This window comes from Anolis carolinensis, chromosome 1 (genome assembly GCF_035594765.1).
Source record: "Anolis carolinensis isolate JA03-04 chromosome 1, rAnoCar3.1.pri, whole genome shotgun sequence".
Lineage (NCBI taxonomy): Eukaryota > Metazoa > Chordata > Lepidosauria > Squamata > Dactyloidae > Anolis > Anolis carolinensis.
The window spans coordinates 312,016,650-312,030,576 of record NC_085841.1 but is presented as its reverse complement, the minus strand read 5'-3'; the positions used below and the strand labels follow the sequence as shown (position 1 = coordinate 312,030,576).

The following is a 13,927-nucleotide window of genomic DNA, read 5'->3' as shown; positions in this document are numbered from 1 at the left end:
TGACTTTGGGGCCCTGCTCTGGGTAAGGAGAGAAGTCTTCCTGTTCCTCATCCGAAAACTGGCTGTTTAAGCTATTAAGATGCACAAGCACCTTGGAAGAAGGGTCCTGCTTCGGCAACTGACTTACATTTTCTTCTGTGAGTGGCTCAATTAGGGCCTTGGCCAAAGTCTCAGCCCTTACCTTTTTGGCAGTAGCATCCATCCTTATTCTAAGCATTTCTATTTCACCTTGCCTTTGGGCCTGTTCCATTTGCATTTCGCTTTGTCTACGGGCCTGTTCTATTTGCATTTCGCTTTGTCTACGGGCCTGTTCTATTTGCATTTCGCTTTGTCTACGGGCCTGTTCTATTTGCAGTCGTTGCTCTTCTTCTTTAAAGGGAAGGGTGAGATCAGCTGCCTTAGCATCAGCCTCCGCCCCCGCTATCTTGCTCTTTAGCTCTAGACGTGCAGCCTCCTTAATGTGCAAGGCAGCTAGGGAAGAGATGGCACTCCCAGCAGCAGAAGACTTGCTAGAGTGGCTATGTTTAGATGCTGCACACTCCCTTAGCTTAGATACCTGGCTAGAACGGTTGGACTTAAGACTAAGTGCCACAGCAGGTGATTTTAAAAGATTGGTCTCATGGCTGCATAAGGAAGCTAGGATTGCCCTCACCCTATTTTCTTTCTCATTAGTGTCAGCTAAAACACTCACTATTTCTAACTCTGAATCCTTGGCGTTAATGCGCTCGAGGACCTGGACTATCTTAGACACCAAACCCCTTCAGAGACCGAAGGTCTCTTCAAGGTCGGTCTGTAATATGGATGGCACCCTTGTAATACCCAAGCTCTCAATTCTGTCCATCAATGTTACAATTCGCTCCCATGCCGAACCTAACCTCACATGGAGGAGCTCCTTTTCACCTATTAGATGGGCTAGCATCTTGGCTGAAGGGTGCTTTATCCTTTGGGGCCTTTCATTCCTACTTTCAGCCTCAGAAGGAGGTATACCATCTGTATCATCTTGAAATTGCATAGACATTATGTATTCTTAATAGCAAGTAAATTTACAACAAAAGCAAATACAACATACCAGCAAGTAAATTTACAATAAAAGCAAATGCAATATATAATACAATGCACAACACTTAACCATAGCAATATATATCACTAAGTAACTATACTTTACAAAGATTGTGACCTTTGGCGCCAGATTTTAGTGGGCAAGCTGCAAAATGCCAACTGACAGCAACTTGCCACTTGATACCTCCCTTGCCCGAGTGACGTAAACTGCCAAAATGGCGACTTCGCCAAATTTTCAAGCACCTCGTGCTCTGCGGCTCGAGGCCTGCCGCCGAAGGAGCACCGAGGCTGGCTTTGGAAAGGAGGAGAGAAAAGACGCCTCCTCCCCGCTGTGAAGGGAGGTCACCACCGCAGGTCGATGAAACAGGTCACCACCGCAAGACGATGAAGCAGGTCACCACCGCAGGACGATGAGGCAGGTCACCACCGCAGGACGATGAGGCAGGTCACCACCGCAGGACGATGAAGCAGGTCACCACCGCAGGACGATGAGGCAGGTCACCACCGCAGGATGATGAGACAGGTCACCGCCGCAGGTCAATGAAGCAGGTCACCACCGCAGGACGATGAGGCAGGTCACCACCGCCGGACAATGAGGCAGGTCACCACCGCAGGACGATGAAGCAGGTCACCACCGCAGGACGATGAGGCAGGTCACCACCGCCGGACCATGAGGCAGGTCGAAGCCGGCCGAGTGCTCCGGCCGAACTCGCAGCAGCGTTGCCAGGCCTGTCCAGGTTCTAGCCTGGTTCTGGTGGGCTTCACGCCTCAGAGCCAGCCAAAGAACTGTCGCTGGTGCTCCGCGGCTCGAGGTCTACCGCCGAGGGAGCCCTGGACGTTGCTGGGAACTGCACAGCCTGTGCAAACCCAGAAAGCCACTGGGCCACGTGCGCACACGCGAGCCAAATAGCAAGGAAATAGAGCCCCACTATTTGACTCCTTCAGGTCTGAGAGCGGGCTCCACTGCCTCAGACGCTGGTAGAGTCTTTAGGTATGCAGACTGAGCTCAGGCGGAAAAGCCGCGGCCTAAACTAAACTTCCTAAACTATAAAAAACTATAAGCCGTGCAAGCTAGCTCAAGCGGAAAAACCGCAGATCTACCTCAAAACTGTGCCGTCCGCCGGACAATAAAAAAAAACTATAAAACTGAAACGTGCTGTCCTTTATCCGGGCGAACTGCAAATCCCTATAAGCTGTCCTATAGATATTGAACGACTGAGTCTGGATAACTTCAAAAAAGGATGTTTATTCATACAAGGTTGTAAACCTGGCACAGATCTTAAAGTTGCAGAAAATGAAACAAATTTCTATAGGTTTTAGGTACAGAATTATCCCTGGTTCCAGAAAGCAAAGGTGATTATAAAACCACTATACCCTAATCACGCTGCCTATATTAGAAGGAGAAACTCTTTCCTTCCCTATCTTTACAGCAAAGATTAGTTCTAGAAGCGACAGAATAACCCTGCTCCTCTAACTAGATTTTCTATTCCAGATCAATATAATTCAATACTTATCTAATTTGGATAGGCTTAGATTGGCCTGGTTTTGAGGATGATTTGTCCCAGTTAGCCTTGCACAGCTCCAGCACGTTGGAAGACTATAGCCAGAATGAAACTCTAAAATGGAGACTAGACCCTGGTAAAAAGGGCGGTCCTAAGATGTTGCATTCTTTGACCAATCACTGCAAAGAAAACTGCAGCCAGCACTTGCAGATTCCAAGCCATTTTTCCTAGGCTTTTGCAGCCAGAGGCTCAAACAAAATGTAAAGGAAGGAAAACAAACAAACGACCAATAGGTAAGGCAAACCATCGTCCTGGGGGACGGAACAGGTACAGTGCTTTGAAACTCAGACAGTATGATAATGATTAATTTGTTGAGGCTCAGTGCCCAAAAATTTCTAGTATCTATTTCCAATCAGACACTAGAAACAAGGAGATCAAAATACTATAGCTTAATCTGCAGAATAACCCTCTCTGGTGGGTGCAAGAAAGTGCCATGTTAGACCAATCTGCATCATGGGTTTTATAGTTGACCAGAGTCTGATTAGAATAAACATGCACACACACATAAACCAAATCTTTCCCTCCCTCTGTCCTTCAACTCAGAGCCCCTCAGTTTCTCTCTGTTCTAAAACAATCCTGTTTTTCCAAAACAATTCTCCTGGGCTTCCCCTCTTCCCCCTCCCATCTCTTTCAGGTCATTCTGATATTTTTCATCATCTACACACATGTTTTCTTATACTGTCTGGAAATGCTATCTCTTCCCCATTCCTTCACTCTTTTCACTCCCTCCTCCCCTCTCTTTAACCTATCCTCCAAACTTTCTTCTTAAAATCTCAGCCCCATCTCAGTCCCTTCAAATTGTATTCCCAAAAAGTAATATTTTCAAAACTTGATTAGTAATGCCTCTTGTTTTTATTTTGTATCAAAAGCATTGCATACATAAGTATAAAACTGATAGAAACAGAGGGAACAGAAGTGGTTAAATAATTTTTGACCAAAAACGGACAACAGCTACAGCATTGTCTGTAGCTTCCGTGTCCCCCTTGCCTCTTGTTAAAATTGCAGAACCAGAATTTCAAATAAAGGGAACATTCTTGTTCTGTCACATCTTAGAACCTGGTCCTTAATCTATGAGCCTGGGTCATCTCCAGGTGAGAGACAAAGGTGCACGTTCTCCAGTTTTGTGTGGTTCTGTTCTGGTGAAAATCTCCAGTTTAGCTCAGTAAACAGCTTGATAGTTTGTAAGGCTTAATTGCTTTCTTGCTGTAACTTGCAGACACTCTTCAGGACTTTTATGTATTAATCATTGTTATTTTTCCCTCTGGTACTAAACATTATGTTAATTGAACAATATTGCTCTGGAACACATCTACATTGTTATTTATATAATAATAATACTTTATTTGTACCCCACCCTATTTTCCCAGAGATATACAGGTACATACATTCCAGAATTATTTTTGCTTTTTGTATTGTATCTCATTGTTCTCTTCTTGCCTGATCAACAAGAGAACTTTCCCATGTCTGGCCCAATTTTCCTCTACAAAATGTTGGAGGGTATATATTAGGCAGATGATGGCAATCTACTGGAGAGCTTCACCTGATCAATAGATTTCTTGTTGTTGTTGTTGTTGTTGTTGTTGTTGTTCTTCTTCTTCTTCTTCTTCTTCTTCTTCTTCTTTTATTACTATTTCTTAAAAATACACAATCATATAAAACATGCATATTAAAATGTATTTCTACAAAATACATATATTAAAATACACAGAACAATGATTAAAATATTGTGTACACAAAGAGTTTAAAATTCATGACTAAAACTTACTGAGTAGGCCTGCCAGAAGAGATAGCTCTTCAGATGTGTTTAAATTCCGACAGCTCATTTAGCTGTTGGAGCTCTTCCAGCATGTTGTTACAGAGTCTTGGGGGTGGCTGATGAAAAGGTCCAGTGGGTGACAGTCGCCAGTCGGGTTCTAGCAGGCTGGAATATCTGCACCCCAGATGACCTCAGTGTTCTGGATGGATTGAACAGGAGAAGGCAATCCTGTAGGTCAGTGGTTCCCAACCTTTTTTTGACCAGGGTCCACTTGACCAGGGCCCGCTTTGACTAGAGACCACTCTCTAACAGCAACATCAAAAGGGTTACAAATCAACTTTTGGTCAACTTTAGATTCAGTTTGATATATTGCATAAGATTTCTCTAACTTAAAATGATACATTTTAATATATTGGGTTTATGGTTCCCGTCCCCTTGATCAGGTCATGTAAGTGTTATTTATTTCTATAATTGTATTTTTACTTTGCTTAATAATGTGTTATTATGTTTGCTATGTAGTGTTTGTGTTGTTTTTATGATTGGAAACCACCCTGAGTCCCATCTGGGAGATAGGGCGTTATATAAATAAAGTTTATTATTATTATTATTATTATTATTATTATTATTATTATTAATTTGCGGTGCGGATTCAGAAAATTGCATTGGATAGACCACTTCAGCTCTAGTTTCTGATACAGAACATATGCCATCCAATAGTCGCCATCTGTTCACCCACAGAAAACCATATTTAATACTCCAGAGCTGATGTCGTCTATCCAATGCCAGCTCTATGGAAAGGAGCGGAAATAAAATAAAATAAAAATAAATAAAACAAATAAAGAGGAAAGAGGTTCGCGATCCTGATTTCCATTCTCGCAGCCTACTGCTGGCTGCAGCCCACAGGTTGAAAACCATTGTTGTAGGTAACCTGGTCCCAAACCATGTAGGATTTTAGCGGTCAAAACTAACACTTCGTACTTTTCCAGTAAAAGGCAGAATCAACTGGTACTTTTCCTCCTAGGAAAGAGGAGGGGGCCAAGAGGAGCACATGTCATTCCCAGTGAGCTTTTGTGGCTGAGAGAGGATCGTGCCAAGGGTCCGGTGGGCATCACAGCCAATGAAACCAAGGAGTTCTTGGGTTTCCATATGAGGGACAGCACAGTCCACAAAAGGCTGACCCCAAAGGGAAAGAAGCCTCTATTCCTTTATTATTCTGCCCGTCCATCTCTGCCTGTGTGTTATTTGTCACAACTGGGGATTTGGTGGGTAAAATGGGTCTGGGATCCCAATAATTGTGCCAGACCAGTCACACATGGGGGTATCCAGACTGAGGAACCCCTGAGTCAGAAGGTGGTGGCTCAGGCATGGGCAGGCATCCACCATTAAGTAATTGCAGATGACAAATCAGGCAGCTGTCACCAGGTCAGGTTCAAGTTTACGTTCAAGTTTACGTCATGGTGGTGTGATGGCTGAATAATACAATAGGATTCTAGACCCATGTGGTGTGCCAACCAATTGAGCTGTAACCAATAAAGTTATGGCCGTGTTTTCACCCAATGCATGAGTCTGTTTCATTCATTGTGTGCAGAGGCCTTCCTCCATGCTTACCAGGGAACTAATTTGCAGCCAGTGGAGTGACTTTAGTATAGGTGTAACATGCCCACTCTTGGATGTTCCTGTAATCAATCTGGCTGCTGTATTTTGAACCAACTGGAGTTTCTGAACTTTGTACATAGGTAGCCCAATGTGAAGTGCCTTGCAGAAGTCCAATCTTGAGGTTACTGGTGTGTGCACTACCATCATTAGGTCCTCCAAATCTAGGAAGGGGCTCGGCGGACGTATCAGCTGAAGCTAAGCACTCCTGATGGTTTCATATTAGGCTTTTCAAGAGATACCTGTGTTTGTGGAATGGAATATACACAATATATATATATATACACACACACCACTCATGCTTTTTTTCTTTGCACTCAGAATGTGCTGGAATTGAAGCTTTATGATGAAGATGTGGTCACCAAAGATGACCTTATTTTCATTGTTACCTATGATATTTCTAAAGTGAAGCCGGGGGAAACAATCCAGGAAAACTTCACTTTGAATGCTAAGGTAAGGACTGACATGACACATGTTTCTATAAACATTTATCTAGTTGTCTACCTTCAAACATATACATGTTTAATTCCCGGGATGCCTTACAGAAAGCGAAACAGAATGATTTTGAAACATCAGCTTGTTTTACACCCATTCATTGGTTTCTTTTCTTTTCTTTTTATTCTTCTCAGTATATCCTGAAGTAAAAAATGGAAACACAATTATAGCTCGAGCACCTTGGAATATTTAACTTATAATAACTATGGATTTTTTTGACCCACCATACTTCATGGCTAAGCATTTGAACCTTTTCCCCAAAGACAAATTACAAACACTGACAACTTTAATTTAAATTGCTTCCTAAAATAGTTATCAGGTTAACAGCTCTGAAGGCCATTTTTTTCAGCGCATAGTTTAATTTCTAGTTTATTGGTTCAGTAATCTTCTTTAAACGTTTCCAAGAGCTGTGGTAATGATTTACGAGCTGCATCCTTTGACATTATTTATAAGAACGACTGTTTTGTCAATACTGTGTTTTTATTTTAAACATTGGTACCTGTATTTACTCGAATCTAGTGCGCTATTGAATCTAATGTGCACCTCAATTTTCAAAACCCTGAAACCAAAAAAGTATGCGAATGTAATGCGTAGTGGCAAAAAGTGCACTTTTTGCAATTTATTCGAAAAAGGTGTGCATTACAGTTGCTGTGTGCTTAGAATTCCTTCTTTAAAAATAAAAAGTGTTAGATCACCAAATCTTCCAGCAATGGAAAGCAACACCAGAGAATAAGGAAATCCTTGATGGTAAGATGGGAAGGAAAGGAAAACAGGGAGAAATGGGAAGTAAGGAAGATGGAAGGCCAGATAAGAGGAGGAGGAGGAGGAGGAGGAAGGGGTTGCATAGAGAAATGGGTGAAATGGTCAAGGAGGAAAAATAGTGATGTTTTCTCTCGGTCCCCAACTTGGGGGACAAAGGAGAAATGGCTTGGCAGGGGAAGGGGCACCGTTCCCACTCTATTTTCCAAGTTGAGAAACGGGAGAAATGGCCAGGGAGGGAAATGGATGCTGTTTCTCCTCTGTTTCCCAACTTCGGGGACAAAGGAGAAAGGCTTGGGGTAATGAAGGCGAAAGTCTGATGCTCCACTATTAGGCGTAGTCTGATGAGTTCGCTAGTCGCATCCTGATGGAGGGGCAAAGACACATTTTGGAGCATGATTGTAATGGGCCATCAAATCTAATGTGCACCTCAGTTTTGGCTAAGCAGTTAAATCAGTGGTTCCCAAACTTACTTGGCCTACCGCCCCCTTTCCAGAAAAAATATTACTCAGCGCCCCCTGGAAATTATTTTTTTAAATTTAATAGCAATTAAACAGAAAAATACATGTATTAATGTTTCTACCTTTTTAAAAAATATAGTAAAGAAAGATGTAAATTAGAAACATTGAAGTTTGAAATTATGAAACTATTTTTTGAACTCAGAATAGAAAGGTAATACAAAAAAAGTTAAAACATTCAAATGCACTTGTGGCCATCACTGCCCCCCTGGATCGCTGCAGTGCCCACCAGGGGGCGGTAGCGCCCACTTTGGGAATCACTAAGTTAAATAAAAAAAAAGATGTGCATTAGATTTGAGTATGATGAATTCTGCATGATACCTTTCTGCTCCAGTGCCATTAAACTTTGCTTCTCTGGTTTCTTAGTATATTAGTATAGGTAAAATTAAACAAAACAAACAAAATAATGAAATAGATTGCACTCAGATTAATAATAATAATAATAATAATAATTATTATTATTATTATTATTATTATTTATTTTTAGCCCACCCTCTCTCCCCGAAGGGAATCAGGACGGCTTCCAAACATGAAGCATAAAATTGGCAAAGATTCAGTGCTATTATTACATCAACATTAATACATTTATACATAAAGATTAAAGTAAAATACAGACAATAGCGGATAATCTGGCAGTCAGGCATCATGGAACATACAGTCGAGCAATTAAATTGTATAAAGTATAAAAATATAGCTTTTTAATAGATTACAATAAAATAACTTTCTATTCACTTTTTCAAAGCAAAATAAAGAATTTCATGTACAAGAAATTAGTCACATTCATGTACAAGAAATTAGTCCCATCAAATTTAAGAGAACAAATGAAGTAAAAATGTGACTAAAGCTGAGTCTACACTGCCATATAATCCATATTATCTAAACAGATTATCCACACTATCTGCTTTGAATTGGATTATATGAATTTGCATTGCCATATAATCCAGTTTAAAGTGGCTAATATGGATTTTATATGGCAGTATAGATCTGGCCCAAGAAACCCTGAATTAGTTCAGAATTCACTCCTGGGCATCAGGGACTTCTGGCTGTACACAGGGTAAAATTGGTTAACTGGTTCCAGCTGTATGACTATATGATTTTGGTTAATCTGCTTTGAACCTACATTTGCAGAAGTCAAAGAATGCTCCAAAGTTTCAACTAAACTCTGGAGCAGCCTACACTTTGGAGTTAGTGTGTATAGTTGGACTGGTTCTAATTCAAGCTGGTTCAGCTGTCCAAATAGGCCAGTGGATTCTCCTTTGGAAGTTTTTAGTGGTAAGTTCTTGCACTTTGGATTCAATGGACTTTGGAATCCCTTCCAGCTGTATGACTTTTTGATTCTATGACTCTTCGGATGCAACTATGGAGAACAGCACTAACACACTTTTAAGGCTGTAGGATTTATTCCATCAGTGCCTCTGAGAAAGTGGATCATAATACATAAAAAACTATGCTTAAATAAATTGTTCAGTCTTAAGGTTCCACAAGACACCCACTCTCCTTTCTCCTGCCTTTTTTTGATATATCCAGCAACATAAGTCTCAGGATATTGTTCTAGCAGACAACATTGCCATACCAGCAGTAGCCACTAGATGTCACACTTACAACAGCGGCTACAACAGCGGCTAAAGGTTCCGTATAAGAACAGGGCAAAAGAGATAAGACTAGGGAAGATTTACCCTATTTATACCCCGCCTTTCTCAAACCCGAAGGGGACTCAAGGCAGCTTACCCTGGAAACCTCCTTCCAATGCACTTAGCTATTGGATAACAACGTGGGCTGGATCTACACTGCTAAATTATGCAGTTAGAACTGCATTATATGGATCTAAACTGACCATATAACACAATTCAACTGCATAATTTGGCTGTGTAGATTTAGCCATGGATACAATGCCATATGTCAGGTGTATCATCTATTCTATGATGTCCAAAGAGACATAGTTCAAAGATAGCCATGTTCACTTCACTTAGAATATTGCCTGAAATGATATTTGTGGGAACAATAAAATGCTAGTAGGCAGTCTAGAGAGTGAAAGGGTACTACCAACAAATCTATACCTGTGATACTGATGCTGTATGGGACTCGGGTGTAAAAATAAAAATAGCAGGCAAAGCACCAATCTTGCTTCAGCCAAAACAGATACAGTAGAGTCTCACTTATCCAACATAAACGGGCCAGCAGAACGTTGGATAAGCAAATATGTTGGATAATAAGGAGGGATTAAGGAAACGTCTATTACACATCAAATTAGGTTATGATTTTACAAATTAAGCACCAAAACATCATGTTTAACAACAAATTTGACAGAAAATTTGATAGAAAAAGTAGTTCAATATGCAGTAATGCTATGTAGTAATTACTGTATTTACGAATTTAGCACCAAAATATCACAATGTATTGAAAACATTGACTACAAAAATGCGTTGGATAATCCAGAATGTTGGATAAGCGAGACTCTACTGTAGCTAAAATGCAAGAAAAATCATTTTTTCTTCAACCCATTGCAATATATAACTTTAAACTGCTCATCCAAAGAATCCCTGGGCCTCCCTAAACTACAAGCCCCAGAATCCTACAGGAGGCAGTCACAGCATTTCAAGTGGATTAAAGTGGGAAAATGCTCAAGTGTGATGGGGCCCTAATCAGCTTGTCTGTGGTTTGTGGCCCCTTGCAGGTGATCTGGCCCCACATAAACCTAAATTGTCAGTGTAGATGGGGCCTGAGATAATATTTGGTGACCCCTCATGCACATGTTCTTCTCCGAGAAAGCTGTAAAATGTTTGGGTTTTAATCTTAGTGTCCATTATTATTATATAATTATCAGTTGACCTGCACTACATAGGTTGTTTTGCTCTCTAAGTTATCTTTGACTATTTCTCCTCTGGTCATACAACAATAGCCATTCTGATTAGATTTCAGCTTCCTCCTGCTTGTGATACTGTAACAATATTTTCCAGTGTAGAATTGACTTGGAAGTATAATCTCAGGTTTGGTCTATTTGATAGACAGAATTGCCTCTGTGTGTGTGTGTGTGTGTGTGTAGTGTGTGTGTGTGTGTGTGTAGGCGGGGGGGGGGGAGAATAGCAGTGTCATTTGTCATGCTAGCAATTTACAGAGATGTTTGCTTTGACTGATGCTCAGGAAATATTATTACTTAGGTGGGTTGGGAGTAGGCCTGCAATTTAAGCACCACTTTTTTCTTTGTCATTATTCCCTCTTTAGGGACCAGAGAGTCTAGAAGTAGAATTCAAGATGGAAAAGATGTGAGTGAACGGGTCAAAGTATAACATTGAGGTTATTAAATAAGATGATCTCACGAAGAAGCAATAAATCAGCAGCAGTGATCTATCCTGTAAATATATACATTTTTGGCCTATAGGTATCGAGGATGGAGAAGGTGGGAGCCTGCAGATATTGCTCACTAACAACTATACCTTTACAGGCCACAAAATTGGAACTCAGTGCAGCGTACAAATTAAAATACAGTATTTTAATACTGTATTTTAATTTGTAAGCTGCATTAAGTCCTGTTAGTTTGGGGAAAAGTTGTGTGTCTTTAAGGCTTTTTTCTGACTTACGGCTATCCTAAGATGACCCTATCATTAGATTTTCTGGGCTGAGAGTGTGTGACCTGCCCATGGTCATCCACTGTAGTAATTATTGCTGTTATTATTATTACATTTATTAATCTGCCATCCAAAAGGAACACAAAGATAAAAACTAAGCAGTAGAATAACTGTGGGTAAATAAATGCTTAAAACACCCTCCAAAACTGGCTATAATGATTTGGGTAGGGATTTTGTAAAGAGTTCCCCAATAAATTAGTTTTAAAAAGTTTCAAACTACTTCTCGAGGCAGTTCCAGTCAGGGGAAAAGTCAGGTCCGACCGGGGTTTAAAAAATCTGGGTCAGGCCGGACTTCTGTCCTCACACCACTAAAAAACCCCCACACTTTCCTGGGAGGGGGGAAGGGTGGCCCAGAAACTGGACACAGCCATGATATACTGTTGAACAGTCATTGCCAAATCTCCCACAGAATTTATAAAACTCATTGAATACTTCATGAATGTTTGAGAAAGTTGATTCAGTATTAGGTTATATTAATTATATGTATTATATTGCTTAATTGTTTCTTATTTTCCCCCTCCCTTCTAGATGTTGTGGTTTTGAGCAAATAATCACGAATGACATCCTAGTGGTAAGCTCCACATTGAACGTATTTTGTTCAGCATAATTCTTATGTAAGTCGACACACCTGCAAAAGAGATGAAGATCTTAAGCATTTACTGGTCATCATGAGAAGTCCAAGGTTATCATTGAAGTTAACATTGCCCTGTGTTATAGAATCGGTGTAAACTCATTGACAGCTTTCTGAGAAATTGTGTTTCAAATGTATAGGGGAAAAATAGCCTTATGGAGATCAGGCTTTTAAATGTGTGTTCTGTGTCTCGAAAATGGAAATAAGCCATGTCACAGGAAGAAAATGTTGATGGAAAAGAACTGTGCTACATTTGTGCTGATGGCCTCATCTACACTGAACATTTAATGGAGCTTGAAGCTAGCTTCAAAGTAGCAGCCAGACAACAAATTCCCACAAAAGCACATGAAAGAAAGCCCTTAATGTGCATCAATGCTTTGTGCTTCGTGTGATCACCATAGTTCCAGGATTTTCTATGTGTTTTCTGTACAGTAAAACCACTTTCTTAAATACTGGTTTGAAACTGCATTAAATGGTCAGTGTATATGGGGCCCATGTAGATTCTTTGATTTTTTTTAAGAAAAGGAGCCCAGATGTTGGAATGGACTGACATTGACTCAATATTTTAATTTTATTGGTCTGTGTTTTGACTTATGTTGCTGGGCTTGTCCCCATGTGAGCTGCCTCGAGTCCCTTCGGAAAGATAGAGGCAGGATACAAAAATAAAGTAGTAGTAGTAGTAGTAGTTGTCGTTTATTATTATTATTTTATTACATACAGTTCTTATGAAGCAGGAGTAGAAACCTGGGGTGCCTATAGGTTAAATCTAGTTAACCCAGGCCAACACGTCAAGTGATTAGTAATGATAGAAATTGTTATTCTACAATATTATAATTCTGTTTGGGTTAGTTTGCAGTGCCTTTCATGTTTCTTGATGCTACTTTGGTGGCCCGTATGTAGACTTGTCCACAACTGCATGGTATACGATAGGCTCCTGCAGGGGTGAGGGGATCTCTCTTGTCCTTTGCTGAATGCAACATTTGATCACATGAATGTAACAAATGCTATGTTCAGCAAAGGACAAGAGGGATCCTCTCACCTCTGCAGGAGTCTATCATGTACCATGCAGCTGTGGAAAAGTCTACATAGTACCACCAAACACAGCATTGCCAAAACAGGAATCAAAGAACATGAAAGGCACTGCAGACTAATTTGACTAGAGAAGTCAGCCATAGCAAGGCACTTGACGAACTATCATCATGATCACCAGCTATAAATTCCCCTTTAGCTTAATTTTGTTTCTTTCACAGGCTCGCGAAGTTTCCTGTCTGGAGATTCAAATGGACAAAGGGAAGAATGAGACATGTTTGAAAGGTGAAATGCTGAGTTTATTAAATAGGCACCCAAGTTTCACAAAATATTCAAAATATAAATGAAAACCTTCATTGCCTAGAGTCATATTATGTTACACATTGCTTCCAAATTTCCATTGTGGTGAAAGCTTGTGGCTGTGTAATGCAATAGCCCAACAACCATTTTTCTATATACAGAGAGACAAAACAGTACCATGGAAAATTCCTTCAGACAGTCTGAATTTGACATTATTTTGGCTTGGCAGTGACTCTGTGTTAGCTAAACGCATAGTCTAGCCAAAGAAGTCAGGGTTAGGAATATATTACAGAGAAATCTCAAGTAGAAAGCACAGAATTCACATATCAGGTTAACAATTCAAGGCTACTTTTGCCCGAGGTGCTGTGACCAAAGCCTGCACATGGATAGCGCTCCTCATGGGTGAATACCTGTCCGCCAGATTAATCATATAGGATGAGGATGTATCAGCAATTTATACATGCATACCACTTATAAAATTATATATGAGAAAATAACACACAAGGAATGCTTACATGGGTAAGTGTTTTACCCATTGC

At 40.5% G+C, this 13,927-nt stretch overlaps 1 protein-coding gene across 1 annotated transcript in view; it reads left to right on the top strand.

The window, feature by feature from the left end:
- Positions 1–13,927, top strand: part of LOC100562400 (uncharacterized) — a 74,415-nt gene that overhangs the window by 43,302 nt on the left and 17,186 nt on the right. The window contains exons 15-18 of the mRNA XM_062967169.1: positions 6,352–6,483; positions 11,025–11,065; positions 11,957–11,999; positions 13,310–13,373. Coding sequence (XP_062823239.1) covers positions 6,352–6,483; positions 11,025–11,065; positions 11,957–11,999; positions 13,310–13,373 — 280 coding nt within the window. The remainder of the gene's footprint in view (positions 1–6,351; positions 6,484–11,024; positions 11,066–11,956; positions 12,000–13,309; positions 13,374–13,927) is intronic.